Genomic DNA, 27,678 nt, shown 5'->3' with positions numbered 1-27,678 from the left:
TATATGGCTAGTTTCTTCTCTTTAGTATTTCTGAATATACCCTTATTCTTTACTCGAAATATGCTATGTTCTATTTAAGAACACAACCAGTGTTTTTATTTGTTACGTATATATTCTCTCTTTCTTTTCCTTTCTTTTTTGAGACAAGATCTCGCTCTTTTGCTCAGGCTGAAGTGCAGTGGCGTGATCATGACTCATCACTGCAGCCCTGAACTCCTGGGCTCAAATGATCCTCCCACCTCAGCCTCCTGAGTAGGTGGGACTATGGATGCACCACCATGCCTAGCTAATTTTTAAATTTTTAGTAGAGATGAGGTCTTGCTGTGTTGCCCAGGTTGGTCTCAAAACTCCTGGCCTCAAACCATCCTCCTGCCTCGACCTCCCAAAGTGCTGGGATTACAAGCAAGAGCCACCACATCTGGCCCATATATATTCTCTTAATCTCATCATGCCTACTAAACATGACAAGACATCATATACGTAAACATTTTATGATAATTTCAGACAGTAAGAAGAACCTGCTTTGCCAGTAAATTCTGGAGAAGCAGTTTGGAATTGTGATCCACCATAGTGGTTTTCAAAGTTGCCTGCACACTGGAATCACTTGGAGAGTTTAAACACTGCAGATGCCTAGATCCCATCCCTGAAGGCTGTGACTTCATTGGTCTGGAGTGTGGCCTGGGCACTAGGATTTTAAGTTCCCTAGATGATTCTATTATGCAGCCAATTTTGAGAACCACCAAACTAAAATACTTTTTATCCAGTCCTTCTTTTCAAAAAAAATTTTTTTAAACAATGGCAAAATACACATAACATTTATTATTTTAACATGTACCATTTAGTGACACTAAATATGTTCACAATGTTGTATAACCATCATCATTATTTCTAGAACTTTTTGTTTGTTTTTTTTTGAGATGGAGTCTCGCACTGTCTCCCAGGCTGGAGGGCAATGGTGCAATCTTAGCTTACTACAACCTCTGCCTCCTGGGTTCAAGCAATTCTCCTGCCTCAGCCTCCCAAGTAGCTGGGATTACAGACACCTGCCACCATGCCCAGCTAATTTTTTGTATTTTTAGTGGAGACGGGGTTTCACTATGTTGGCCAGGCTGGTCTCAAACTCCGGATCTCGTGATCTGCCTGCCTCGGCCTCCCAAAGTGCTGGGATTACAGGTGTAAGCCGCCATGCCTGGCCTATTTCTAGAACTTTTAAAGCATCATCTCAAACAAATTCTGTGCCCACTAAAACAATAACTCCTGACTTCTACCTCCCCATAGTCCCTGGTAACTTTTATTTTCTTTCTTCCTTTCCTCTCCTTTCCTCTCCTTTCCCTCTCTCTCTCTCTCTCTCTCTCTCTCTCTCTCTCTCTTTCTTTCTTTCTTTCTTTCTTTCTTTCGACAGAGTCTTGCTCTGTCAACCAGGCTGGAGTGCAGTGGCGCAATCTCGGCTCACTATAACCTCCACCTCCCGGGTTCAAGCGATTCTCCTGCCTCAGCGTTCCCAGTAGCTAGGATTGCAGGCACCTGCCACCATACCCAGCTATTTTTTTTGTAAATAATACAAAAAAATTTTTAGTAGAGACAGGGTTTCACCATGTTGGCCAAGCTGGTCTCGAACTCCAGACCTCAAGTGATCCACTTGCCTTGGCCTTCTAAAGTGTCGGTATTAGGCGTGAGCCATCGCGCCCGGCCACTTCTATTTTCTATCTTTATCATTTTGCCCACTCTAGATACCTCATATAAGTAGAATCACCCAATGTTTTCCTTCTGTGTCCCGCTTATTTCAATCAGCATAATGTTTTCTACTTTTTGAGTAGAAGAGGTGAGACCTATGTTTTTTTCAAAACAGAATAAAACTCTCAAAAAACTTAAGCAGATAACTGACTGGCTGTTTTCTAAGTAAAACATCTCTAAAGCCTTGTGAATAACTCCTTCCTAATGAAGCAAGCACTGTGCTGAACATTTCAGAAGGTTTACCTGAAACTGCTATAAATTACTATCCTGTTGCATCATCAAGCCATGGGAATATTAAAGCAACAAAGATTGCCCCAGTGACAGTAAGAGGAGGGCAGTAAGTTCAAGGAAGGTGAGGGAAGGGAGAAGGGAAAGAAGAGTGGATTTTAATCAATAATACTGCCCAGGTCTTTCCAGTGATGCTTCTTCTAGAATTATAATATATGCCTGGATGTCTTCCAATATAGATTCCAAAGAGATTTACCACCTCCCAAGAACAAGAGAAGCCTATAGGACCCACGTCTGGTAAAGAGCAGAATTGATTTTCCACTAGCAAAATCATAATTATTGCTTAAAGACTCTGCAAGAAGCTACGCAATTCCTTGAACTCAAAGCATAGTCTGAGAAACAGCAGCATTGACATCACCTGGGGGCTCACCAGCAAGGCAGAACCTCAGGCCCATTCCAGACCTACTGATTCCTAATCTGCATTTGAACACGACTTCTCAGGTGACTGCAGCACACTCTGAAGTTTGAGAGGCACTGACTTAGCCCATCCACTAGGCCCTGGTCTGTAGTATCCTAAAACAAATTTGCTAACCTGACTTTCAAAATCTGAAAAAGGAGACTTTACTGTAAATGAATTCTGGGGTTGCAGAACCTACCCCAAACTAAGGATCCCTTTTGCTAAGCTTTATCTCAACCTCCTCCAATTCTAAACAGATATGGAATAAGTATAGAGTAAGTTCCAGCCACTATTCTTAAAGGTGATTCGAAATCCAAATTTTCATTTTAATTACTAAAAACACCACAGACATATGTAGTTTTCTAACACGCACACCCACCTCCCACCCCGCCCCCGCCAAAATAAGGACTATTCCAACTCATGGCACCAAAACAAGAGACTTAAAATCTTACTATAGTTATAATAGTAAAAACAAACTTTTCAGGTAAAACGTCCTATTTACTAATAAAGAATCATACTTTCAACGAAACAAAAAAGACAAAAGCCAAAACCCAAGAGAGCTGCTTCCTAAAAAAACAGAGCATTTAGTTCTTACAGAACTTCAGACATCATTATGTGCAATTTTTATCTGTGTAGGAGACAATTTTGAGAGTTTTGGGGCAAGTAAAAAATTCTCTTAAAAAGCAAATGTTGGCTGGGTGCGGTGGCTCACACCTGTGAGCCACACCTAAAACTTTGGAAGGCCAAGGCGGGCAGATTGCCCAAGCTCAGGAATTCGAGATGAGCCTGACATGGTGAAATCCCGTCTTTACTAAAAATACAAAAAAATTAACCTAGCGTGGTGGCCTGCGCCTGTAATCCAAGCTACTGGGGAGGCTGAGGCAGGAGAATCACTTGAACCCAGTAGGTGGAGGTTGCAGTGAGCCGAGATTGCACCATTTCACTCCAGCCTGGGCGACACAGTGAGACTGTCTCAAAAAAAAAAAAAAAGAAAAGAAAAAAGAAAAGTAAATGTTTAGTGCAGACTGGCTGAAAGAGTCAACCTGAATAATGAATACAATACAGTTTTATACAAAAAAGATTTTTTAAAAAGCACTGGCAATATGAATGCAGCCCTAAGTTCTATTTGTCATTAGCTTCCTTCATACATTTCATTTTCTATTTATGCCTCAATTTTCTTTTTTTTTTTTGAGACGGAGTCTCGCTCTGTAGCCCAGGCTGGAGTGCAGTGGCCGGATCTCAGCTCACTGCAAGCTCCGCCTCCCGGGTTCACGCCATTCTCCGGCCTCAGCCTCCCGAGTAGCTGGGACTACAGGCGCCTGCCACCTCGCCCGGCTAGTTTTTTGTATTTCTTAGTAGAGACGGGGTTTCACTGTGTTAGCCAGGATGGTCTCGATCTCCTGACCTCGTGATCCGCCCGTCTCGGCCTCCCAAAGTGCTGGGATTACAGGCTTGAGCCACCGCGCCCGGCCTATGCCTCAATTTTCAATCTGAAAAATATTTTGTTTTCGTAGACACCAGGGAAAAGAAAAAAAAAAAGCCAGCTGTATTGTTCCACTTAACTGTTGAGAAAAATTAAAATTCTTGGTTCATGAACTTTCTCTAATAAAGCATGGCTGAGAGATGGTATGTTCAGGTTATTAAAAAATGAATATAGGCAATACATATAATTACCATTAATAATTAGTAATAATACCTTGGTGTGATGCTTTAGTTTTCAAAACATTTTCCTACACCAAATTTTATTTTTCTTCCTCTGACTCCTTAAGGTAGGAGGGCATGTATTTCATCAGAAGATGAAAGTGAGAACCATGGTTATACGTAGTAGAATTGAGACTAGAAAATAGATCTTCTGACTCTGAGTTAGTATTCTTTCCAATAAATCATGCTAACTTTCTCATTTGTAAAGATACAAAATAATGCAACGCATAATATTAGAACAATATTGAATATAATTTACTCTCTTTAGACGATTCAGAATGTATCTTAGGATCCTATATAGATTTGTAAGTTAGGGTCATCAATATCAAGTCATCTCTATACCATCAAGTGCAGGTAAGATGATAATAGAGCTGTCTGGTTAACCCAAGTCTATCTCTATTACAGTCCAGTTTGATAGTTCTAGAATTTTATCACTTCAAGGAAGTCATAAATTACCCGTATGTTCTGAAATCTAGAATTAATGTCCAATAAAATGTACTTGTTCTTAATGGCTATAAACCATATCTGAGCTCTGCTTCCTTGACTATAAAATAAGAATTTTTAAGACACACATACACACACACACAAAGGTGGATTAAATGAGATGCCCCTGTAAAGAACTTAGCAGTGTGCCTTCCAACACAAAGTATCTATTTAAGAGGAAAATAAGGGGGGGAAAAGAGAGATGTTGGCATCTTCATGCTAACATAAATAAAAATAATCTTTGGGCAAAACAAAGCAGAAACATTATCAAACTTTGCACTTTATTTGTTTATTTATTTATTTACATATTTTTTGAGACGGAGTTTCGCTCTTGTTGCCCCAGGCTGGAGTGCAATGGTGCGATCTCAGCTCACCGCAACCTCCGCCTTCCGGGTTCAAGTGATTCTCCTGCCTCAGCCTCCCGAGTAGCTGCAATTACAGGCATGCACCACCAAGCCTGGCTAATTTTGTATTTATTAATTTTTTTTTTTTTTTTTTTTTGAGACGGAGTCTTGCTCTGTCGCCCAGGCTGGAGTGCAGTGGCCGGATCTCAGCTCACTGCAAGCTCCGCCTCCCGGGTTTACGCCATTCTCCTGCCTCAGCCTCCGGAGTAGCTGGGACTACAGGCGCCCGCCACCACGCCCGGCTAGTTTTTTGTATTTTTTAGTAGAGACGGGGTTTCACCGTGTTAGCCAGGATGGTCTCGATCTCCTGACCTCGTGATCCGCCCGTCTCGGCCTCCCAAAGTGCTGGGATTACAGGCGTGAGCCACGCGCCCGGCCCTATTTATTAATTTTTTTAGTAGAGACGGGGTTTCTCCATGTTGGTCAGGTTGGTCTCGAACTCCTGACCTCAGGTGATCTACCCACCTCAGCCTCCCAAAGTGCTGGGATTACAGGTGTGAGCCACTGCGCTTGGCCTAACTTTGCACTTTAAAAAATTCAAGTTTAATATAAAATAGGAAAATAGTTTTTTGTATTTCTATTATAAAAGCAATTCATGCTTATTTAGATAAAATGAAAATCACCTATAATGCCACCATGCATAGATAATTAGTGTTAATATTTTAATGTACATCCCTCCAAGTTCTATACACACAGATGCGGGTACATTTTATGTTATTGTTTTAGAAAATGAGATAAATCAGCTCAATTCTGTGTTCCCGGAATTAAAAAAAAAAAAAAATCTCCCAAAAGAAACAGAAAACTAAAGCCCTAAACCCCTCAAATTACGGTATATAAGAAATGCTACTTTACAATCAGTTTTTTTTTTTGAGACGGAGTCTTGCTCTGTCAACCAGGCTGGAGTGCAGTGGCATGATCTGGGCTCACTGTAACCTCCACCTCCCAGGTTCAAGCGATTCTCCTGCCTCAGCCTCCCGAGTAGCTGGATTACAGAGGCGTGCCAACACACCTGGCTGATTTTTGTATTTTTAGTAGAGACAGGGTTTCACCATGTTGGCCAGGCTGCTCTCCTGACCTCAGGTGATCCACCCGCCTCAGCCTCCCAAAGTGCTGCGATTACAGATGTGAGCCACTGTGCCCAGTGTTAATATGTGCACTCCTCCAAAGTTCTATACACACAGAGGGGGGCATACTTTATGTTAATGTTACAGAAAATGAGATAAATCAGCTCAATTCTGTGTTCCCAGAATTTTTTTAAAATCTCCCAAAAGAAACTGAAAAGTAAAGCCCTAAACTCCTCAAATTACAGTATATAAAAAATGCTACTTTACAGTTTTTTTTAATTTAACATACCACAAATATTATTCTACTGCAATAAAGAGCAAATGATCATTTTTAGTGTCTAACAGTTCACCGTATCATCTCTTTTGGGCTATGCTGCTCGTCTTCCTATATAAATTCTAAACACTATCGTAATTTAACCAATCACATTGTTCCCAATTTTCCTACTATAGACATGCTGTAATAAACAATGTACATCTGTGTTTAATTGGAGGGCATGATATACACCTTTTAGACTTTGATATGCATTGCCAACACCAACCTGCCCTCTAGAGAAAGTGTACCAATCTGCATTCCCACTAACAGTGCATTAGACTGCTTGTAGTCCCATACCCTTGCCTATCTAGGTTTGGGTGGAAATAAAACCCTCCTTTTACTCCCATTAATAGTGAAAGTCTTTAGGATCAATTATAAAAGAGAGCTATTGGCCAGGCACAGTGGCTTATGCCTGTAATCCCAGCACTTTGGGAGGCCAAGATGGGCAGATCACTTGAGGTCAGCAGTTGGCGAGCAGTCTGGCCAACGTGGTGAAACCCCAACTCTACTAAAAATACAAAAAAATTAGGCAGGCATGGTGGTGCATGCCTGTAGTCCCAGCTACTCAGGAGGCTGAGGTGGGATAATTGCTTCAACCCGGGAGGCAGAGGTTGCAGTGAGCTGAGATCACGCCATTGCACTTCAGCCTGGGCAATAGAGCGAGACTCCGTCTCAGAAAAAAAAAAAAAAAGAGACAGAGAGAGAGAGAGCGAGCTAGCTATTTAGCTCAGATTAAGAAAAAAGTATTTGAGGAAAACAAACAACAATAAAACGTTGAGGGGAGAAAATGCCAGGATCCAAATACTTGGAAATTCCCATTCAGTTGGGAGCTGGGTTTTTCATCATCCTGCTCCCTCTTCCTCCTCATTTGTTTGTTTTATTTTATTTGTTATGTTTGACTTTTTAGTCATCATCTTTGGTAAGAAGGGGAAGGAGGGAGCATATGATAGAGAAAATGTGCACCTCCAGCAACGCATCTATGCGTTTGACAACTGAGATCCAGCTCCTCATTCACCAGCACACCAAGCTCTACCGAGTGTGGTTTTGATAAAAATGGAAAACAACACTTTCAAATGTCTTACCTCCAAAATGATAATAACTAAACTGTTTGCTGACTTCTGCGGCCACTAGCCAATTTCATGAAAACCAGTATCCACAATGATTTAATATAATCAAAACCTCAGACTGTTTTACCCTAGCACACCAAATGTGACAAAGAATAACAAATACCCATCACAGGAGAGGAGTTAACCTAACACAGCATTCGAAACCAAAGGCTTAGGCAGTTTTAGATATACTTTACATCTGAGACAGAGTCGATTCTTTACATCAACCAGATAAAAATAATTCACTTATGTTTTCTTTACTTGAACAGTCAGAATGCCTCTAGACACAGAATAACAGAAACTGTTAAAAGACAGTAAAGAAAAGTTTAGATCGGGGTGCCAAATCTTTCGGCTTCCCTTGGCCACATTAGAGGAAGAATTATCTGGGGCCACACATAAAATATACTAACATTAATAACAGCTGATGAGCTAAAGAAAAAAAAATCGCCAAAAAATCTCATAATGTTTTAAGAAAGTTTACGAATTTGTGTTGGGCCACATTCAAAGTCATCCTGGGTCGCATGCGTCTTGCGGGATGTGGATTGGGCAAGCTTGGTTTAGATAATGCTTTCCTTTCTGAACCATTATTTAGAGATCTTTCCAGTGTCCACAGAAAGGGCTATGAATCCAACAATCAAAAGATCACTATTTACGTTTATATTTATAAAATGTAGTATTACTTCAGACCAAGTTGCTGGTTCAGATGGAATAAAAAATAAAAGTGCCACCCCAAGCAGCAGCATCAGCGTCTGCACTGGGTCAACACCTGCCCAGGGGACTTGCGATCCTGTTCCCCACCATTACACTTAACTCATTTTTGCTCTAACCCTGAAGTCATTTACTGAACAGATACTATTATTTAGATGACATGTTATTTCAGAGGCTGAGCAGCTATACTGAACAGAAGTAAACGACAGAAACTAAATTCCTCAAATTCTAGCTGGGGAGACCACAAATAAGTATACAAGTTAACAAATGGGATTATTTCAGGTAGTAACAAGTGTTACACAGACAAGAACACAGAGGATGTATTAGTGGCTTGGTGGGGAAGAAGAAAGCTTCATTTAGGTGGGATAATCAAGAAAGGCTTGTCTCAGGAGGTGATATTTGAGCTAGACTTTGAATAAGATAAAGTCCATCATGCAATCATCTGGCAGAACAATATTCAGGCAAAGGGAATAGCGAAAGCAAAAGAATGGATGCAGGGTGTTTGAGGAAAAGAGGGTTAGAGTGGCCGGAGCCCAGTGACTGAGGGAAGAAGATGAGGCAGGAAAAGGCCAGATTACATAGGGCCTTCAAGGCCACAGCACAGTCTGAATTCGATTCTAGGAATAGTGGAAAACCATTAAAGGGCTTAAACAAGGAAGTGATACGGCCTGAATTAAATAAATAAATAAATTTATTCATTCATTCACTCATTTATTTGAGGCAGGATCTCACTCTGTCACCCAGGCTAGAGTGCAGTGGCACAATCTTGGGTCACTGTAGCCTCAACCTCCCGGGCCCAAACGGTCCTCCCACCTCAGCCTTCCAAGTATTTGAGACTACAGGCACACACCACCATGCCCTGGCTAATTTTTGTATTTTTTGTAGAGACAAAAAAAAAAAAAATTCCAGCCTGCTGCCCAGGCTGATCTCAAACTCCTGGACTCAAGGGATCCTCCTCTTGATTACAGGCGTGAGCTACAACACCCTGCATGATGTAAGTTTTTTAAAAAAACTACTAGGATGGCTACGTGGAGAATGGACTGCAGCAGACCATAGTGGATAGGCTATACAAGAGATGCTAAAGGCTTGGACTTGGGTGCTGACGGGAAGTGAGAAGAATGGCCAGTGTCAGAGTACATTTCAGAGGTGAACTGACATGACCTGATGCTGAATTAGATGTGGAGGATGGCAGGGGACTGTGGAGGGAGAGGGCAAAACAGGGAAATCAGGATTACTTCCATGCTGGGACTTGAGCAACCAGATGGACAGCAGTTCCATTAACTGATATGGGGAACACTTGGAGAGGAACAGATGTGGCGTGCAGAGTAGGAACAACCAAAGGTTCTGTTTGGGGCATGTGAGGACCAGACATCTAACAGTGAACGTAAGCTGGGTGAAAACAGCATATCGATGATCAGGTGAGAAGAGGAAGAGGGGCCCCAGAAGGGATGAGGGGAGCACCTAGTGAGGGATGAGGATCTTCAGAAGAGGGTGCGGTCAACAGACAGAGAGAAGATGCTTTAAGGAGTAATCAACTGTGTCAAAAGGTGCTGAAGACTGAATAAGATAAGGAAAAAAACCTGACAAGTGGATTTAGCAAGAGAGAAGTAAATTAATAAAGAAACAGGGTAGGCTGGGCGTGGTGGCTCACACCTGTAATCCCAGCACTTTGGGAGGCCAGGAGGGGGATCACATGAGGTCAGGAGTTTGTGACCATCCTGGCCAACATGTCAAAATCCCATCTCTACTAAAAAAACAAAAATTAGCCAGGTGTGGTAGCGCACACCTGTAATCACAGCTACTCGGAGGCATGAGAACCTCTTGAACCCGGGAGGCGGAGGTTGCAGTGAGCCAAGTGCAGTATAAGCCAAGATCGCATCACTGCACTCCAGCCTGGGCTACGGATCGAGACTCCGGCTCAAAAAAAAGAAATAGGATGGGAAAATATGTTAAAAAGGTGTTTGATTTTGATCAGGCTAAACTAAAAATATATAAAAGGGATAATCTCATAAAAATTACTGAGGTATGCTGATTTATCAGGCTAAGTACATTTTGACTTCCCTTCTTAAAGGAAGAGGAAATCAGGCTGGCACAGCAGCATACGCCTATAATCCCAGTACTTTGGGAGGCTAAGGCAGGAGGATCGCTTGAGCCTAGGAGATTGAGATCAGCCTGGGCAACACAGTGAGACCCCCATCTTTAGAAATCACAAAATTAAAAAAAATTAAACAAAAATTTTAAAAAGGAATATCAAATCAATGACTCAGAAGACTGTCATTCTGAGTTTTACATTCTTATTCCCTGTGGAAGGGAGCTGTACTTCGTAATAATTATGGAGGTATTCAGGATTTACATTGAAAGAGGAGCAGAGCAGCCCGAGGGCTAAAAGTTTACTTGGCCACCTTGATTGTGATTCATCAAAGTCCTAATGTTCTTTTGTTCAGACCAACCCCAAGCTAAAAGTTTTGTTTTTTTTTTTGTTAATCCAACCCAAAGGACCAAGTGAAAGGGAAAAAAAAACGCCAGAAGAAAGAGGACACCACAGCCATGCCCTTGGTTGGGAGCACTCTTCTGGCACTACAATGTCTTTTCCAAGGCTGCTACTGTTTCACTACCAGACTCCAGTCTGCATCTCACTCCCTGGTCAGATCACTGAGGACAAAATGCAGAAAAGTGATCAGAGGCCCGCCCACACCTGTGCCACTTGCCTCTGAGTCTCTTCCTCACCTCCCACCCCTTACCTGGGTCATTTTGTCCACAGAGACTGGAATTCCGTCGATGGTGAGAGGCGGCAGTTCTGAATTAACCTCCTGTGGCGCAGGGGCGTGTTCTGCCAGAGCAGACTCCAGGTCTTCCAGGATCATGCTCTTGTACTTACGCACCTGCAGGGAATTAAGGGCAGAAGTAAACAAGATGCCCAACAACCAGGGAGGATTGGTGCCAAGCAACAAGAGAGTGGGTGGGGCTGGCCTTCCTGAGTCATAGCATAGCCCTAAGAACAAACACTTCTACAAGCAAATAAAAATACCCACTAGTCCCAAAGACATCATACTGAACAGAATTAAATGAAAAGATGATGAAATTACAGGTAACAACAATAGAAGAAAGCCAGTGGAAAAATTTTCCAGAAATACTGCTTCTCAGTTAAAATCACATTTTCTCAAGGAGGGTGCCATCGCCTGTTCCAGGTCTAACAGGCATGGTATTCATGGTTCTGCATTTCCCAGGCCATTGGATGAACAACTAGCTGTGGCAGCTCATCACCAAAATCATTTTCAAGATCTTTAAGGACTTACATTTCTAAAACTCAAAGTAACCAATTCGTTCAAAATTGCTGCTACATTCCTGCAAAGTCAGACTACCAAACAGACAGGAGATTCAAGCATACAAGAGACTGGACTGAAAAGAATTAGAGAAAAAAAACCCAAAACCGATAGGTGTATGTTGTAGCTGAGTGCCACTATTGGTAAGGCCCGGGCCAGAGGGAGCCCCCTAGGTCAAATCTCCCTTGCTTCTGGTAGGGCTTGGTGATAGAAGTGAACCTCCAACCCAGGATGCATTTAACTCTAGCCCAGGTCGGAACCAGATATTGTTGTTTGTTGTCTGCATTCCCACCACTGCCAGTGAAATGCCTCAACCTAACAGTAATACACTGGACATGCACACATTTTTCTATCATGCACAGAAAGGGTGGACAGACGCTGGGTCCTCCGACCACCAATATAATGGGCTCTATCAATATAATGGCACTATTTTAGGGAAAAAAATGGAAGAGAAAATGAGGTTTGTCTAGAAGTTCCAACAATGTTTGAATCCTGGGTTGTCTGCTGAGTGGGCTGGACTCTACACACTTCCTTATAAATGTCTCGTTATGTGGATTAAAAAAGAAAAATTCCCATACTCTACCCCAAGCACCTGGAAAAATAAATATTATTACTGGCTACATAATGCAACTTCTGCAGCTGAAGAATCCTCCAAGTAGGTCAATAACTAAGGGGATGAGAGAAAAATAGCACAAACTGGTAGACTCATTATCTTTCCAGAGATGCAGTTGTATCCTGGTCTCTAATAAAAAAGTTTCAAAAAGTATTGCCATTATATTTATTGCAACATAAGCAGCTGATGTTGCCACAGCAACTTTACAGGATTATATTTTCTGCTATGTTTATGTATTCTAGACAGTATTTATGCTGCCTACTTACACACACACAAAAATGAATCTTACAAGCCTAGTGATATGGTTTGGCTCTGTGTCCCCACCCAAATTTCATCTTGATTGTTATCCCTACATGTTGAGGGAGGGACCTGGTGGGAGGTGACTGGATCATGGGGGCAGTTTCTCCCATGTTGTTCTCGTGATAGTGAGTTCTCACAAGAGCTGATGGTTTAAAAGTGTTTGGCAGTTCCCCTGGCATTCCCTCCCTGCACCTGTCTCTGTCTCTCTCTCTCCTGCCACCATGTAAGACGTGCCTTGCTTCCCCTTCTGCCACGATTAAGTTTCCTGAAGCCTCCCTAGCCATGTGGAACTATAAGTCAATTAAACCTCTTTTATTTATAAATTACCCAGTCACAGTTAGTTCTTTATAGCAGTGTGAAAACGGACTAATACACCTACCTTCTTAGGTAGATGTATTAGTAAAGGACTAATACACCTACCTTTGAAGGTCTTAGAACTTCAAAGTTTATAAGGTTAAATCCTTATATTAGGTATAAGCCAATAGGAAGAATGATCATTTTAGAAAAACAGGCTGTGTGCAGTGGCTCACACCTGTAATCCCAGCACACTGGGAGGTTGAGGCAGGCAGATTCCTTGAGCCCAGGAATCTGAGACCAGCCTAGGCAACATGGCGAGACCCCGTCTCCACTAAAAATACAAAAATTAGCCGGGCATGGTAGTGCATGTCTGTGGTCCCAGCTACTCAGGAGGCTGAGGTAGGAGGATGGCTTGAGCCCAGGAGGTGGAGGTTGCAGTGAGCCAAGATCGTGCCACTCCAGCCTGGGTGACAGAGCCAGACCTTGTCTCAAAAATAAATAACTAATAATTTTAAAATAAAAACAAACTTCATCTGGCTTTTAGAAACACCTGGCATTCAAAAATGGAAAATCATTAGGTTATTACTTCTTTATTAGCCAGTTTCAAACAATTTCAGCCATTTTTATGAGTCAGTTTATCAGTGCTATATAATTCTTTTAAAATATCTTGTTTTTGTTTGTTTGTTTGTTTTTTAGTGCTGGTAGAGCATCCCTAAGTAATTTGCAACAAAACAACTTCAGGTATAACCAAAGCACTTCTATCTAAGCTTGCTTACTAAAGTAACTTTCTCAGAATTACTGACCTCGTGTTTTAATTCTATCTGATCTATCAATTCTGAGTTGCATTTTTCTTTCATATTTATCAGTCTTCTGAAATGGGGATACATCTTAAAATTGCTATGGACAAGGCAACAACAGGGCATAGCTGTCACTGCCTGCAGCCATGTGAACATGTTTGCTATCCCTGGCCTTTTTACTCAACAAATCATTTAGCACCATTTGAGAAGAGAATGTAAGTCTTGACCGTTGTCTATAACCTTCCCAATGACAATTTCTGGTAAGATCAAGAAGCACCGCCAGGCGCAGTGGCTCACGCCTGTAATCCCAACACTTTGGGAGGCTGAGGCGGGCAGATCACCTGAGGTCAGGAGTTCGAGACCAGCCTGACCAACATGGTGAAACCCTGTCTATACTAAAAATACAAAAATTAGCTGGGTGTGGTGGTGGTTGCCTGTAATCCCAGCTACTTGGGAGGCTGAGGTAGGAGAATCGCTTGAACCCAGGAGGGAGAGGCTGCAGTGAGCTGAGACTGTACCACTGCACTCCAGTCTGGGTGACAGGGCAAGACTCTGTCTCATTAAAAAAAAAAAAAAAAAAAAGCACTTGCATCAAACCTGTTGCTGCTTGCGGGGGAAAATCAGAGACAATGAAAGAGCACTTTTTTTTTTTTTTTTTTTTTTGAGACGGAGTCTGGCTCTGTCGCCCAGGCTGGAGTGCAGTGACCGGATCTCGGCTCACTGCAAGCTCCGCCTCCCGGGTTTACGCCATTCTCCTGCCTCAGCCTCCCGAGTAGCTGGGACTACAGGCGCCCGCCACCTCACCCGGCTAGTTTTTTTGTACTTTTTAGTAGAGACGGGGTTTCACCGTGTTCGCCAGGATGGTCTCGATCTCCTGACCTCGTGATCCGCCCGTCTCGGCCTCCCAAAGTGCTGGGATTACAGGCTTGAGCCACCGCGCCCGGCCGAAATAGCACTTTTAAAAGAAATACAGCATTGCCCGTTTTCACGATGCCACAGAAGACAATATTACATGAAAAAACACAGATAATAATGACTGAAACAAGAAGTAATTCAATATTTTCCTTTTTATATATACACAAAAATGATATATGATTAAAAGCTATGTCTAAGAAAGAGCTCTTTCAATGAGTAGAAAATAAAAATTCTAAGTGATAGCATTGTGTCAACATGCATCATTGTTTCTTCTTTCTTCACAGTACACAAATAACAGCATATCTTATAATCAATGGTGTCACAGATGAGATAAAATACAGGTTTGTGTTCCAACTTATGCCTTCTATTCCAAAAACCACAGCTTATGCCTTTGTCACTCCATACCAATATGTCAATTGGTTTCACAACTAAGGTAAACATCCACTTAAAATCAAAATCAGTTACCACTCTCTTCCCCCAATCTTGTATATCACTGCCGTTTGAAATTTTGGAAACACTTATTATCATCAAACACCGTTTACTGAGCACTTACTTTGTGCCAAGCACTACATGCGTTGTCTCAAATAATCCTTACCATAATTCTACAAGGAAAATATTATTATACTCATCTTGCAAATAAGAAAACTGAGCCTTAATAAACTTAAGTAACTTTCCCCAAATCATATTAACTAGTAAGAAGTATAGCCAAAAATCAAACAAATTTTTATCTAGCTCCAAAGCTGGTATTTTTAGCCACATCACTATCATTTATCTTTTTTTTTCTCAAGAAACTGCTATAGTTCCCCACTTCTTATAAACAAAGTCCAAGTTTCTCTGGCCAGCATTTCAATCTTTCCAATTATTTGTTTTTTCAATACTCTTCTGCCAGAGCCACCAGATACAGTTGTGCCTGCCTAACCCTGGAGACTATGTGAATGACACCTCTTGAGCTCCCAGCATACAACCTCCATGGAGTCCTATACTGAGCAACTTTGTTCACTTTCTTCCTTCTTTAGCTGCCCAACCTCGTCACTCACCTTGGCATCTAGCAAGTTCTTTTCTTTGAAACTTCTAGAGACCATTTTTTTTTTTTTTTTTAAAGATGGAGTTCCTCTCTGTTACCCAGGCTGGAGTGCAGTGGCGTGATCTCGGCTCACTGCCACCTCCATCTCCTGGGTTCAAGCAATTCTCCTGCCTCAGCCTCCTGAGTAGCTGGGATTACAGGTGCCCACCACCATGCCCAGCTATTTTTTTATATTTTTAGTAGAGACGGGGTTTCAATGTGTTGGCCAGGCTGGTCTCAAACTCCTGACCTCAAGTGATCCGCCCACCTAGGCCTCCCAAAGTGCTGGGATTACAGACATGAGCCACCACATAAATCTGCTTCTTACTCAAATATTTTCCATTTTTCTAGGATCAGTTCAATTCCCACTTGCTCTGAAAAAACTTCCCAATTATTCTTGCCATAATTCTCTTCCTCCTTTAAATTCCTACTGACACAAATAAATACGTGTCATTTGTACTGTTATTTCTGGAATACACTATACACAACCAGTGCATGACATTGCTGAGCACAGGGACCAGGTCTTTTGCTTATTTTACACACACACACACACACACACACACACACACACACACACACACACACGAATGAGACAGGCTCTTACATGTTGTCCAGGCTGAAATATTATAAAATATTTTAAATATACAAATACAGGTAATACATTAACAAACATTTTATGATTGCCAGAGATGGAGGGTGTTTACGGTATTTGCAGGAGCCATTAGAGTTTTATTTTGTTTTGTTTTTTGAAACAGGGTCTTGATCTGTCACACAGGTTTGTTCACTGCAGCCTCAAATTCCTGAGCTCCAGTGATCCTCCCACCTCAGCCTCCCAAGTAGCTGGGATCACAGGTGTGCATCACCACACTTGGCTAATTTTCAAAATGTTTGCTATAAGGTCACTGGGTTGGGTTGCAAAAATAGTCCCAGACAAGATACCGTAATTTTTTTGTATTCCTGCAGCTTGACTGGATAAAGGAAGAGTCTTTGGGAAGGTCTCATAAATTTTTTTTTTTTTTTTAAATTTTCTACAAGCTCCTATGAGACTAAAAACATATTGTCATCTGAGGTATGTAACAAAGAGCTGGCCTCAGACCTGTGACTGTGAAGCACATCTGCCTTCCAGCCAGGCCGCAGGCTGTGGCCCCTGAAGTTATGCTGATTTCATCCTATTTTCTCTTCAGCCCCAGTGTCTGCCTCCTTTCTTCTCCTGCCTCCGTTCAGGGCTCTCATGTCCCCTTAGTCCTTTGGGATTCCCAGTTTTGAACCCTGAAACCCCAATAGACTCAGATGGAATCTTTATCTCATACCTTGTATCCAATAGTGTTAAATCGTTATATGTTGACTAAGTAAATACATGAGCAACGTGGCTTTCACTATACTACTTTCCATATATCTTCCACATTGCATGCAACTCCCATAGTTGTTCATCACCCTAAAGACTATGATTATATATCATTAATCATTAGGGAAATGAAAATCAAAATTTGATTAATGATAAATGACTATAATAAGACTAGGGTATAAGATTAGGGAATTATCTGTACCTTAAATGTTTAACAGAAGTCAACCAAAATAATTGGGGCCTAGGGTCTCTTGAAGGGATGTAGTTCTTTAACACTTTTCCAATTTTGTATATGTTTATTACTCTATTGAGGTTTTCAGTTAATGCTTATTCTACTGAGGTCTGGATGTGTTTTGGTTATTTTATTTTCTTACTAAGTTAATCCACTTGGCTGAGTTTTTAACTTGCAAGAACAGAATTAATAGCCTTTTCTTACAATTTTCGATCTCTTCTTGTCTGCAACTATAGATATCTTGTTTCTAAAGGTACATATTTTTCTTCTCCCTTTTCCTCATTAGCATGTAGCAGTTTTTCTGTTTTATTAGACTTTTTATAGAACCAATTCTTGAATTTAACAAGTCTACTTTTCTTGTTCCCTCATTCATTTCTTTCACATGTTTATTTGTTCTATTTTTTCTTAGACTTATTTTATTATTCTCTTTCTACCTTCTTTAGCTAGATGAAGTTTCTTTCTTTTCCAACTTTCTCGTATACATTTTTCTTTTTAAATAAGATCATGAATATTCCTTTGAGTACCAGTTTAGATAATAACTTCTAAGTTTTTATTTTTGGTTATCATTTTTGTTTCTAAATAACCTGTAAATTAAGATTTTCTTTTAAAAATTTCCGGCCAGGCGTGGTGGCTCACGCCTGTAATCCCAGCACTTTGGGAGGCTGAGGCAGGAGGATCACCTGAGGTTAGGAGTTCGAGACCAGCCTGGCCAACATGGTGAAGCCCCCTCTCTAGTAAAAACACAAAAATTAGCCAGGCATCATGGCAGGAGCCTGTAATACCAACTACTCGAGAGGCTGAGGCAGAGAATTGCTTGAACCTGGGAGGCAAAGGTTGCAGTGAGCCAAGATCGCACCACTGCACTCTAGCCCAGGCGACAGAGCGAGACTCTGTCTTAAATAAAAAAAATAAAAAAAATAAAAAATTCCGGCCAGTTGTGGTGGCTCATGCCTGTAATCCCAGCACTTTGGGAGGCCGAGGCAGGTGGATAATCTGAAGTCAGGAGTTTGAGACCAGCCTGGCCAACATGGTGAAACCTCGCCTCTACTAAAAATATAAAAATTAGCCAGGCGTGGTGGCACGCACCTGTAATCCCAGTTACTTGGAAGGCTGAAGAAGGGAGAATTACTCGAATCCGGGAGGCAGAGCTTGCAGTAAGCTGAGACTGCACCATTGCACTCTAGCCTGGGCAATAGAGCAAGACACACACACACACACACACACACACACACACACACACACACCCACACACACATTCCAGGTGATTGAAATTTTTTCTTGTCTTTTGAAATTCTAAAATTCTGAATTTTCTGTAGTATGATCAGAAAATATTCTTTGGGGCCGGGCCTGGTGACTCACACCTGTAATCCCAACACTTTGGGAGGCCAAGGTGGGCGAATTACTTGAGGTCAGGAGTTCAAGACCAGCCCGGCCAACATGGCAAAACTCTGTCTCTACTAAAAACATAAAAATTAGCCAGCTACTCAGGAGGCTGAGGCAGAAGAACTGTTTGAACTAGTGAGGCGGAAGTTGCAGTGAGCTGAGACTGCACCACTGTACTCCAGCCTGGGCAACAGAGCAAGATCTTGTTTCAAAAAAAAAATTGGGGGCCTGGTAATAATAAACGGTCAATTCTTATAATTCATTTATGTAATTTTTCAAATATGGTATATTAGCCCCTTGTAAGGTGTCAACGCTTCTGTATCTATTGTATCACTTTTATTCTTTTGTTTTTTGAGCCATTGTCTCACTCTGTCACCCAGGCTGGAGCACAGTGGAATAATCATAGTTCACTGCATCCTTGAACTCCTAGGCTCAAGTAATCCTCCTGCCTCAGCATCCCAAATAGCTGGGACTAAAAGTGCACACCACCACACCTGGATCAATTTTTTTTTTTAATTTTTTTGTAGGGACAGGGTCTCGCTATGTTGCCTAGACTGTCAACCTTATTAAATCTGTTATTCAGATCTCTATATTCTTGTTTATATTTTGCTTTGTTGATCTGACAAGGATAGTAAATTCTTTTACTACCATTGTGTGTGTGTGTGTGTGTGTGTGTGTGTTTTTTTCTTTTGGACAGGGTCTTGCTCTGTCATCCAGGCTAGAGTGCAGTGGTGCAATCAGAGCTCACTGCAGACTTGACCTCTGGGCTCAAGCAATCTTCCCATCTCAGCCTCCCAAGAAGCTGAGATTATAAGCATGTGGTACCACATCTGGCTAATTTTTAAATTTTTTGTAGAGATGAGGTCTCACTATGTTACCTGGGCTGGTCTCAAACTCCTGGCCTCAACCAATCCTCCCACCTCAGCTCCCAAAGTGCTGGGATTATACATATGTGCCACCGTGCCCAGCCCCACTGTGGGTTTTAACTACCTTTTTTCCTTACATTTCTAACTTTTTGATCTACATGCTGTGGTATGTGTATGTCTGGTGGACTGACTGACTAACTGATTGACAGACAGGGTCTCACTCTGTCACCCAGGCTGGAGTGCAGTAGCATCATGGCTCACTGCAGCCTTGATCTCCTGGGCTCAAGCAATCCTTCTGCCTCAGCCTCCCAAGTAGCTGAGTGTGGGCCAGTATGCCCGGCTTTTTTTTTTTTTTTTTTTTTTTTTGTGTAGACGAGGTCCCACTATGTTGCCCAGGCTTGTCTTGAACTCCTGGCCTCAAGAAATCCTCCCACCTCAGCCTTCCAAGTGCTGGGATTACAGGCATAAGCCACTGCACCTGACCCCATGTTTTGCTTTAAAGTTACTTGAAGAATATAAAGGTTCATGATAAATATGTACTTCTTATTTTAGCTGGGTGTGGTGGCACCTGCCTGTAGTCCCAGCTACTCAGGAGGCTGAGGCGGGAGGATCAGTTGAGCCCAAGAGGTGGAGATTGCAGTGAGCCGAGATTGCACCACTACACTCTAACTTGGGCAACAGAGCAAGACCCTGTCTCTAAATAAATAAATTAATAAATAAATACTTCTTATCAATACTAAATGACCCCTGGTTGTCGTTAATACTTTTTTGCCTTGACAATTAGGCTTTGTCTGATATTAATGCTGTGATCCATGATTTATTTTTGTAGGCATTTTTCTGACAAACTTTTGCCTGTTATTTTACGTTTAACATTTGTAACAGCTTTACTAATACACAGTTCACACACCATATGTATTTGTTTCCTATGGCTCCCACAAATCACCACAAACTAGGTGGCTTAAACCCACACAAATTTATTTTCTTGGTTTCACTTGGCAAAAGTCAAGGTGTTGGTAGGGCCGGGTCCTTCTGCAGGCTCTAAGGGTGCATCTCTAAGAGAGAATTGTTTCTTTGTCTTGTCTAGCTTCTGTCTAGCCTGTATCACTGGCTCTGGACCCCCTCCTTGCATCCAACCTTTTGCTTCCACCAACACATCTACTTCTATGCCAATCTCCCTTCGTTTCCCTCTTATAAAGATACTTGTGATTACATTTAGGGCCTACCTGGATAATCGAGAATAATCTCCCCATCTCAAGACCCTTAACTTAATTACAACTGCACTTTTGCTGTATAAGGTAACAGTCACAGGTTCCAGGGATGGGGACCTGTACATCTCTGGGGGGGTCATTATTCAGTTTGCCATACCATACAATTCACCCATTTAAAGGGTAAGACTTCATACTTGTAGGGTCCTAAAATTATCACCAAAATCTAATTTTGGAGCATTTCATTCCTCCTAAAAGAAACTCCATGCCCACTGGCTGTCACTCCCCATTCCTCCCTTCCCCTTCCCCAGTCTCTGGCAACCATTAATCCACTCTCTCTCTATAAATAAGATTTATCTATCCTGGACATTGCATATAAATGGAATCCTACAATATGTGATCTTTTGTGACCGAGTTCTTTTGATTACAACAATGTTTTAAAGGTTCATCCATGCTGTAGTATAATATGAGTACTTCTTCCCTTTTTCTTGCTGAATAATATTCCATTCTATGGATATACCATATTTTATTTATCCATTCATCAGCCGATGAACATTTGAGTTGTTTCCACTTTTTGGCAATTATAAATAATGCTGCTATAAACACTGTATACAAGTTTGTGTGTGAACATACGCTTTCAGTTCTCTTGGGTATAACTCAGGAATAGAACTGCTAGGTCACATGGCAACACTACTTTTAACATTTTGAGAGACTGACAAACTGTTTTCCAAAGCAGCCGTATCATTTTGCCTTTTCTTTCTCCAAATCTTCACCAACACTTATTGTTGTCTTTTTGATTATAGTCATCCCTGTGGTTATGAAGTGGTATCTCACTGTGGTTTTTATTTTCTAATGATTAATAATCATAGTCATGAGGGAAATGAAAAATCAAAATGTGATTATTAATGATAAATGACTATAATGATTAATGATATTTATCATTAGTTCTCATGTGCTTTTTGACCATTTCTATATCTTCTTTGAAGAAGTATCTATTCAGATCTTTTGCCTATTTTTATTTTTATTATTTTTTGAGACAGAGTCTCACTCAGTTACCCATGCTGGAGTGCAGTGGCACGTGATCTCGGCTCACTGCAACCTCTGGCTCCGGGGTTCAAGAAATTTTCCTGCCTCAGCCTCCTGAGTAGATGGCATTACAGGTGCCCACCACCACATCTGGCTAATTTTTGTATTTTTAGTAGACATGGGGTTTCACCATATTGGCCGGGCTGGTCTTGAACTCCTGACTTCAAGTGATCTACCTGCCTTGGCCTCCCAAAGTGCTAGGATTACAGGCATGAGCCACTGTGCGTGGCCCTTTTGCCTATTTTTAAATTAGGTTGTCTTTTTGTTTTTTTTTTTGAGATGGAGTCTCGCTCTGTTGCCCAGGCTGGAATGCAGTGGCACAATCTTGGCTCTCTGCAACCTCCACCTCCCGGGTTCAAGAGATTCTTCTGCCTCAGCCTCCCGAGTGGCTGGGACTACAGGCAGGTGCCACCACGCCCGGCTTTTTTTGTATTTTTAGTAGAGATGGGGTTTCACCATATTGGCCAGGCTGATCTTAAACTTCTGACCTCATGATCCGCCCGCTTTTTATTGTTGAGTTGTAAGAATTCCTTGTATATTCTCAACACAAGTTTTTTTTATGAGACATATGACTTGCAAATATTTCTCCCATTCTGCGTGTTGTCTTTTCACTTTCTTGATTCTATTACTTGCAGCTGCTTTTAACATTTGTTAAGTGGCTATGAGTATGACATATACACTGAATAGAGACAGGTTTGATTTGGATTGTTGTTTCAACCTGAAAGAACATCTATGCCCTTAACAAGGCAGTTTAACCCATTTATATGTATGTTTTATAACAGAATTAACTGGCCTCACTTGTATTATTGTGTTCTAGACTATGTGTTTTATTTAGTTTTTAAAAATTCCTTCCTTGTTTCTATCTTTTATACAGAGACTTGGTTTTTTTTTTTCTTCAGTGCTCTGGAAGATATATTCTGCTTCTAATTTTACTGGTACTTGTAGTCCCTAACCTGTATTTATCAATGTCAGTCAAAGGTAAAATGCTTTTTATCTCAGTCTATTGTATCCTGTTTAACAGAGTCTATATCTTCTTGTATTCTATGGAGGACTCCAACAGTTTTGCAAAACTTAAAAAAATGTTTTTGCAGTGAGTAATTTTCTGAAGTATTTTTCTGAGTCTTCTAGATGAATCTTTTTCATAGACTGCATCATCTTTACTACTATCAGTAGTATTGTTTTAGATTTTTGGTACTAAAGAAGAGAAGACATGCCCAGATTTCGTGTTTGTCAACAGTGTGACAGTAAAGGCTATTTCTCAGATAACATTTTGAAGTAGGAGCCTTCTATATTCTTCTAAGGAAAAGTCCTAACACATCCTAACTGTAAGGCTTCAGGAATTTTTGGAAAAACTCAAAATAAAACTCAAAAATGTTAAGAAATACCCACAACATTTCAGGGATGGAAAGATGGTGTGAAAAAAAATACAACAAACAGAATTTCTATCAATTGATTACTAATTCTGAACTCAAAAAATGCCTTTATTCAATATGAGAGACATCTAATAAATGTCATTTTAAGCTAATGAATTTTATCCTAATAAAAACAAAATGCAATTTAAATCTTGACAGATCATTATTCCACTGATTCAAAGTTAATTTGGCCCAAGAAGGAATAGTTCCTATTGTATAAGTATGCAGGGGCAAAAGACTATTTTTATAAAATTAGCTCTGGATAGTTATACAATCAAAATGTTCAAATATAGTTCTATATTTGCAGCAGAGTATTAAATCAATTATTTGATAAATGTAAGAGATTTCAAATATGTAACTCAAATAACTGATCAATAAAATGCCCCCCAGGTTTCCCTTAGGAAATTGACACCTTGGAATTATCTACTATTTTGTTTCTGATATAAATCAGTAATTTTCTTACAAAATCCTGCATTGTTTCCTAACAAACAAAACCCCTTGTTTCCCCCTCCCGTCCCCACTTCCCCCGGCCACCCATTGCATCTGGGCAGGTAAAATACCTTGACACAGGTAAAATACCTTGACACAGGAAGTAAAAACAGTAATGATCATTTTGTTTTGATATGCATAAAGCAATCTGAAAACTAGTCCCCTCTCCCATGCCTGGATTAGGGGGTAACAGAAATGCCAACTGTTATTCTTGACAGAGGATCAGAACAATGGAAGCAGCTGACAGAAAGCAAAGGGCAAGCGAGAACAGCTTGGTTGTGACTTACCACATTCTCCAAAGGTGCTGCACCAAACACTTTAAAGACAGGGTTAGGTTTGGAGGGTGAGATACAGAGGACAATAGCTTGCTGTCCCACGCGAGTAGTATATTCATCTAATGTGGCTCGAAGTTTCCTGAATCAGAAAAGGAAACAAGAATAAAAACAGTTTTAAAAAGATGGAAATTATAGTGACATAGACACAAATGACTTAAGACAGTTTACTCTGATCAGATATGCTTTCTTTTACGTAAAATGTGAAAAGGGGATCAGCAGAAACATGTACATACCTTTTTCTTAAAGACTACTGATGGAAGGCTCAATTGAAGGTTTTGCCTTGGGACATAACCATGACACAATTTTGAACATGGTATCATTCTTCTTGATCTGAGTAACACCACTTACTGCTACTTAAAATTATAAAGATTACAACTGTCCAGGCACGGTGGCTCATTTCTGTTGTAATCCCAGCACTCTGGGAGGCCGAGGCGGGCGGATCACTTGAGGCCAGGAGTTTAAGACCTGCCTGGCCAACATGGTGTAAAGCCCGTCCCTACTAAAAATACAAAAACATTAGCCAGGCTTGGTGGCACATGCCTGTAATCCTAGATTCTTGGGAGTCTGAGGCATGAGAATTGCTTGAATCCAAGAGGTGGAGGTTGCAGTGAACCAAGATGGTGCCACTGCACTCCAGCCTGGGCAACAGAGTGAGACTTTGCCTCAAAAAAAAAAATTACAACCAAGATGTGCTCTTACAAAATTTATTATATCATCTCCACGCTTAATAAAAGGGGCTCAAATGATTTGCTTTTACTACCTTTTATTGATATTGTTTATATCTCATTGAGATAATTTTATCTAAAAGTACTACAAGCATACCTAGTTTTATTGTGCTTTGTTACTTTGTGTTTCACAGACACTGTGGGATCTTTCTTTAAAACAAAGGTTTGTGGCAACCCTATGTCAAGCAAGTTCATCAGCGCCATTTTCCTAATGCGCCAGTGTGCTCACTGCATGTCTCTGTGTCACATTTTGGTAACCCTAGTAACATTTCAAACTCTTCCATTATGATTATAATCTGTTATAGTGATCTGTGTCAGTGATCTTTGATGTTACTATTTTAATTGTTTTGGGACACCACAAACAGTGCCCAACAAAAGACAACAAACTTTACCGATAAATGTGTGTGTTCTGAATGCCCCACTGATCAACTGTTTCCTGCCTCTCTCCCTCTCCTCAGGCCTTCCTGTTCCCTGAGACACAGTATTGAAATTACGCCAACTGATAACCCTATAATGGCCTCTAAGTGTTCAAGTTTCAGGAAGAGTCGCACATCTCTCACTTTTAATCAAAAGCTAGACAAGACTAAGCTTAGTGAGGAAGGCATGTCGAAAGCCAAGACAGGCTGACAGCAACACCGCTTATGCCAAACAGTTGGCCGTGTTGTTAATGCAAAGGAAAGTCCTTGAGAGAAATTACAAGTGCTACTCCAATGAACACACAAATGATAAGAAAGCAAAACAGTTTTATTGCTGATATGGAGAAAGTTTTAGTGGTCTGGATAAAAGATCATACCAGCCACAACAATCCCATAGGCCAAAGTCTAACGCAGAGCAAAGCCCTGACTGTTTCAGAGGTTGGTTCATGAGGTTCAAGGAAAGAAGCCATCTCCAATACATAAAAGTACAAAGTGAAGCTGCAAGTGCTGATGTAGAAGCTGGAGCAAGTTATCCAGATGATTTAGCTAAGTGGTTACACTAAACAACAGATTTTCAATGTAGACAAAACAGCCTTCTATTGGAAGAAGATACCATCTAGGACTTTCCTAGCTAGAGAGAAGTCGATGCCAGGTTTCAAAGCTTCAAAGGACAGGCTGACTCTCTTGTTAGGGCCTAATGCAGCTAGTGACTTTAGGGTCCTTTAAAAATCATGCTAAATCTATTCTGCCTGTCCTCTGTAAACAGAATAATAAACCCTGGATGGCAGTACATCTGTTTACAGCATGGTTTATGGACTATTTTAAGCCCACTGTTGAGACCCACTGCTCAGAAAAAAAAAAATTCCTTTCAAACTATTGTTGCACACTGACAATGCACCTAGTCACCCAAGAGCTCTAACGGAGATGTACAAAGAGATTAATGCTGTTTTCATGCCTGCTAAGACAACATCCATTCTGCAGCCCATGGATCAAGGAGTCATTTCAACATTCAGGTCTTATTAAGTAAGAAATACATTTTGAAAGGATACAGCTGCTATAATGATTCCTCTGATGGATCTGGGTAAAATAAATTGAAAACTTTCTAGAATGGATTCACCATTCAAGATGCCATTAAGAGTACTTGTAATTCATCTACAAGTACATGGGAGGAGGTCAAATTATCAACATTAATGGAAGTTTGGAAGAACTTGATTCCAAGCCTCATGCATGACTTTAAGGAGTTCAACACTTCAGTGGAGGAAGTAACTGCAGATGTAGTAGAAACAGTAAAAGAACCAGAATTAAAAGTGGACCCTGAAAATGGGACTGAATTGCTACAATATCATGATAAAATTTGAAGGGATGAGAGGTGCTTCTTATTGATGAGCAAAGAAAGCAGTTTCCTGAGATGAAATCTACTCCTGATGAAGATGCTATGAATACTGTTGAAATGACAATAAAAGATTTAGAATATGACACAAACTGAATTGATGAAGCAGCAGCAGAGTTTGAGGGGATTAATTTTCCAATTTTGAAAGTTTTACTGTGGGTAAAATGCTATCAAACAGCATCACATGTTACAGAGAAATCATTCATGAAAGAAAGAGTCAATCCATACAGCAAAATTTGTTGTCTTATTTTTAAGAAATTGCCACAGCCACCCCAACCCTCAGCAACAATTACCCTGATCAGTCAGCAGTCATCAACTCCGAGGTAAGACCCTCAGCCAGCAATGCGACAATGACTCACTGCAGGCTCAGATGAGCATTAGCATCTTTTTAGCGATTAAGTGTTTTAGTGGTCAGGCCCAGTGGCTCACGCCTGTAATTCCAGCACTTTGGGAGGTTGAGGCGGGAGGATTGCTTGAGCCCAGAGGTTTAAGCCCAGTCTGGGTAACATAGTGAGACCCTGTCTTCACAAAAAGAAGAAAAAATTTGCCAGGTATGGTGACATGCACCTATTATCCCAGCTACTTGGGAGGCTAAGTGAGAGGATCACTTGAGCCCAGGAAATGGAGGCTGCAGTGAGCCATGATCGCACCACTGCACTCTAGCCTGGACAAGAGAGCTAGAATTTGTTCTCCAAAAAAAAAAAAAAAAAAGCATTTTAAAATTATGGTATGTACATTGCTTTTTTTAGACATAATACCACTGCAACACTTAACAGAGTATAGTGTTAACATAACTTTTTTATGCATTGAGAAACCAAAAAATTTCTGTGACTTATTGTGCTACTTGCTTTATTGTAGTGGTCTGGAACCAAACCTGCAATATCTCCAAGGTATACCTATGCTTTTAAAACGTTGTAGCTTCAGATTTTCATTGTGATATAAACAATTATTCTCAGTCCTACAGTATTTCACAAGTGAGGATGAAATGAAAACAGTTTTTTTTTAAGATGGAGTCTCACTCTGTCACCTAGGCTAGAGTGCAGTGGTGCAATCTTGGCTCACTGCAGCCTCCGCCTCCTGGGTTAAAGCTATTCTCCCGCCTCAGCCTCCCGACTAGCTGGGATTGTAGGCGTCTGTCACCATGCCTGGCTAATATTTTGTATTTTTAGTAGAGATGGGGTTTCACCATGTTGGCCGAGCTGGTCTTGAACTCCCGACCTCAGGTGATCTGCCCACCTTGGCCTCCCAAAGTGCTGGGATTATAGGCGTGAGCCACCGTGCCCAGCCG

At 41.0% G+C, this 27,678-nt stretch overlaps 1 protein-coding gene and 2 long non-coding RNA genes across 28 annotated transcripts in view; 1 reads left to right on the top strand and 2 right to left on the bottom strand.

Moving 5' to 3' along the window:
• The window catches only part of NRF1 (nuclear respiratory factor 1), a 148,948-nt gene that overhangs the window by 59,098 nt on the left and 62,172 nt on the right, over positions 1 to 27,678 (bottom strand). For all 26 annotated transcript variants that reach the window (XR_013415535.1, XR_013415540.1, XR_013415532.1 and 23 more), the window contains 2 exons: positions 23,812 to 23,938; positions 10,940 to 11,080 (listed from right to left, as the gene is read on the bottom strand). Coding sequence is in view for 15 of the 26 variants with exons in the window: in XM_028846288.2 (XP_028702121.1) it covers positions 10,940 to 11,080; positions 23,812 to 23,938 (268 nt within the window). In the remaining 11 variants the exon portion in view is untranslated. The remainder of the gene's footprint in view (positions 1 to 10,939; positions 11,081 to 23,811; positions 23,939 to 27,678) is intronic.
• On the top strand, positions 121 to 2,687 carry LOC144339941 (uncharacterized). The gene is made up of 2 exons (XR_013415552.1): positions 121 to 1,023; positions 1,506 to 2,687. It is a non-coding gene; the product is annotated as an uncharacterized LOC144339941 (long non-coding RNA).
• LOC144339936 (uncharacterized) lies at positions 121 to 9,101 on the bottom strand. The gene is made up of 3 exons (XR_013415547.1): positions 7,081 to 9,101; positions 5,702 to 5,886; positions 121 to 1,043 (listed from the first exon to the last, which is right to left on the bottom strand). It is a non-coding gene; the product is annotated as an uncharacterized LOC144339936 (long non-coding RNA).

The sequence above is a fragment of the Macaca mulatta genome, chromosome 3, assembly GCF_049350105.2.
Source record: "Macaca mulatta isolate MMU2019108-1 chromosome 3, T2T-MMU8v2.0, whole genome shotgun sequence".
NCBI classification, from domain to species: Eukaryota; Metazoa; Chordata; class Mammalia; order Primates; family Cercopithecidae; genus Macaca; species Macaca mulatta.
The sequence above is the reverse complement of the archived record's forward strand: the minus strand, read 5'-3'. Positions and strand labels throughout refer to the sequence as shown.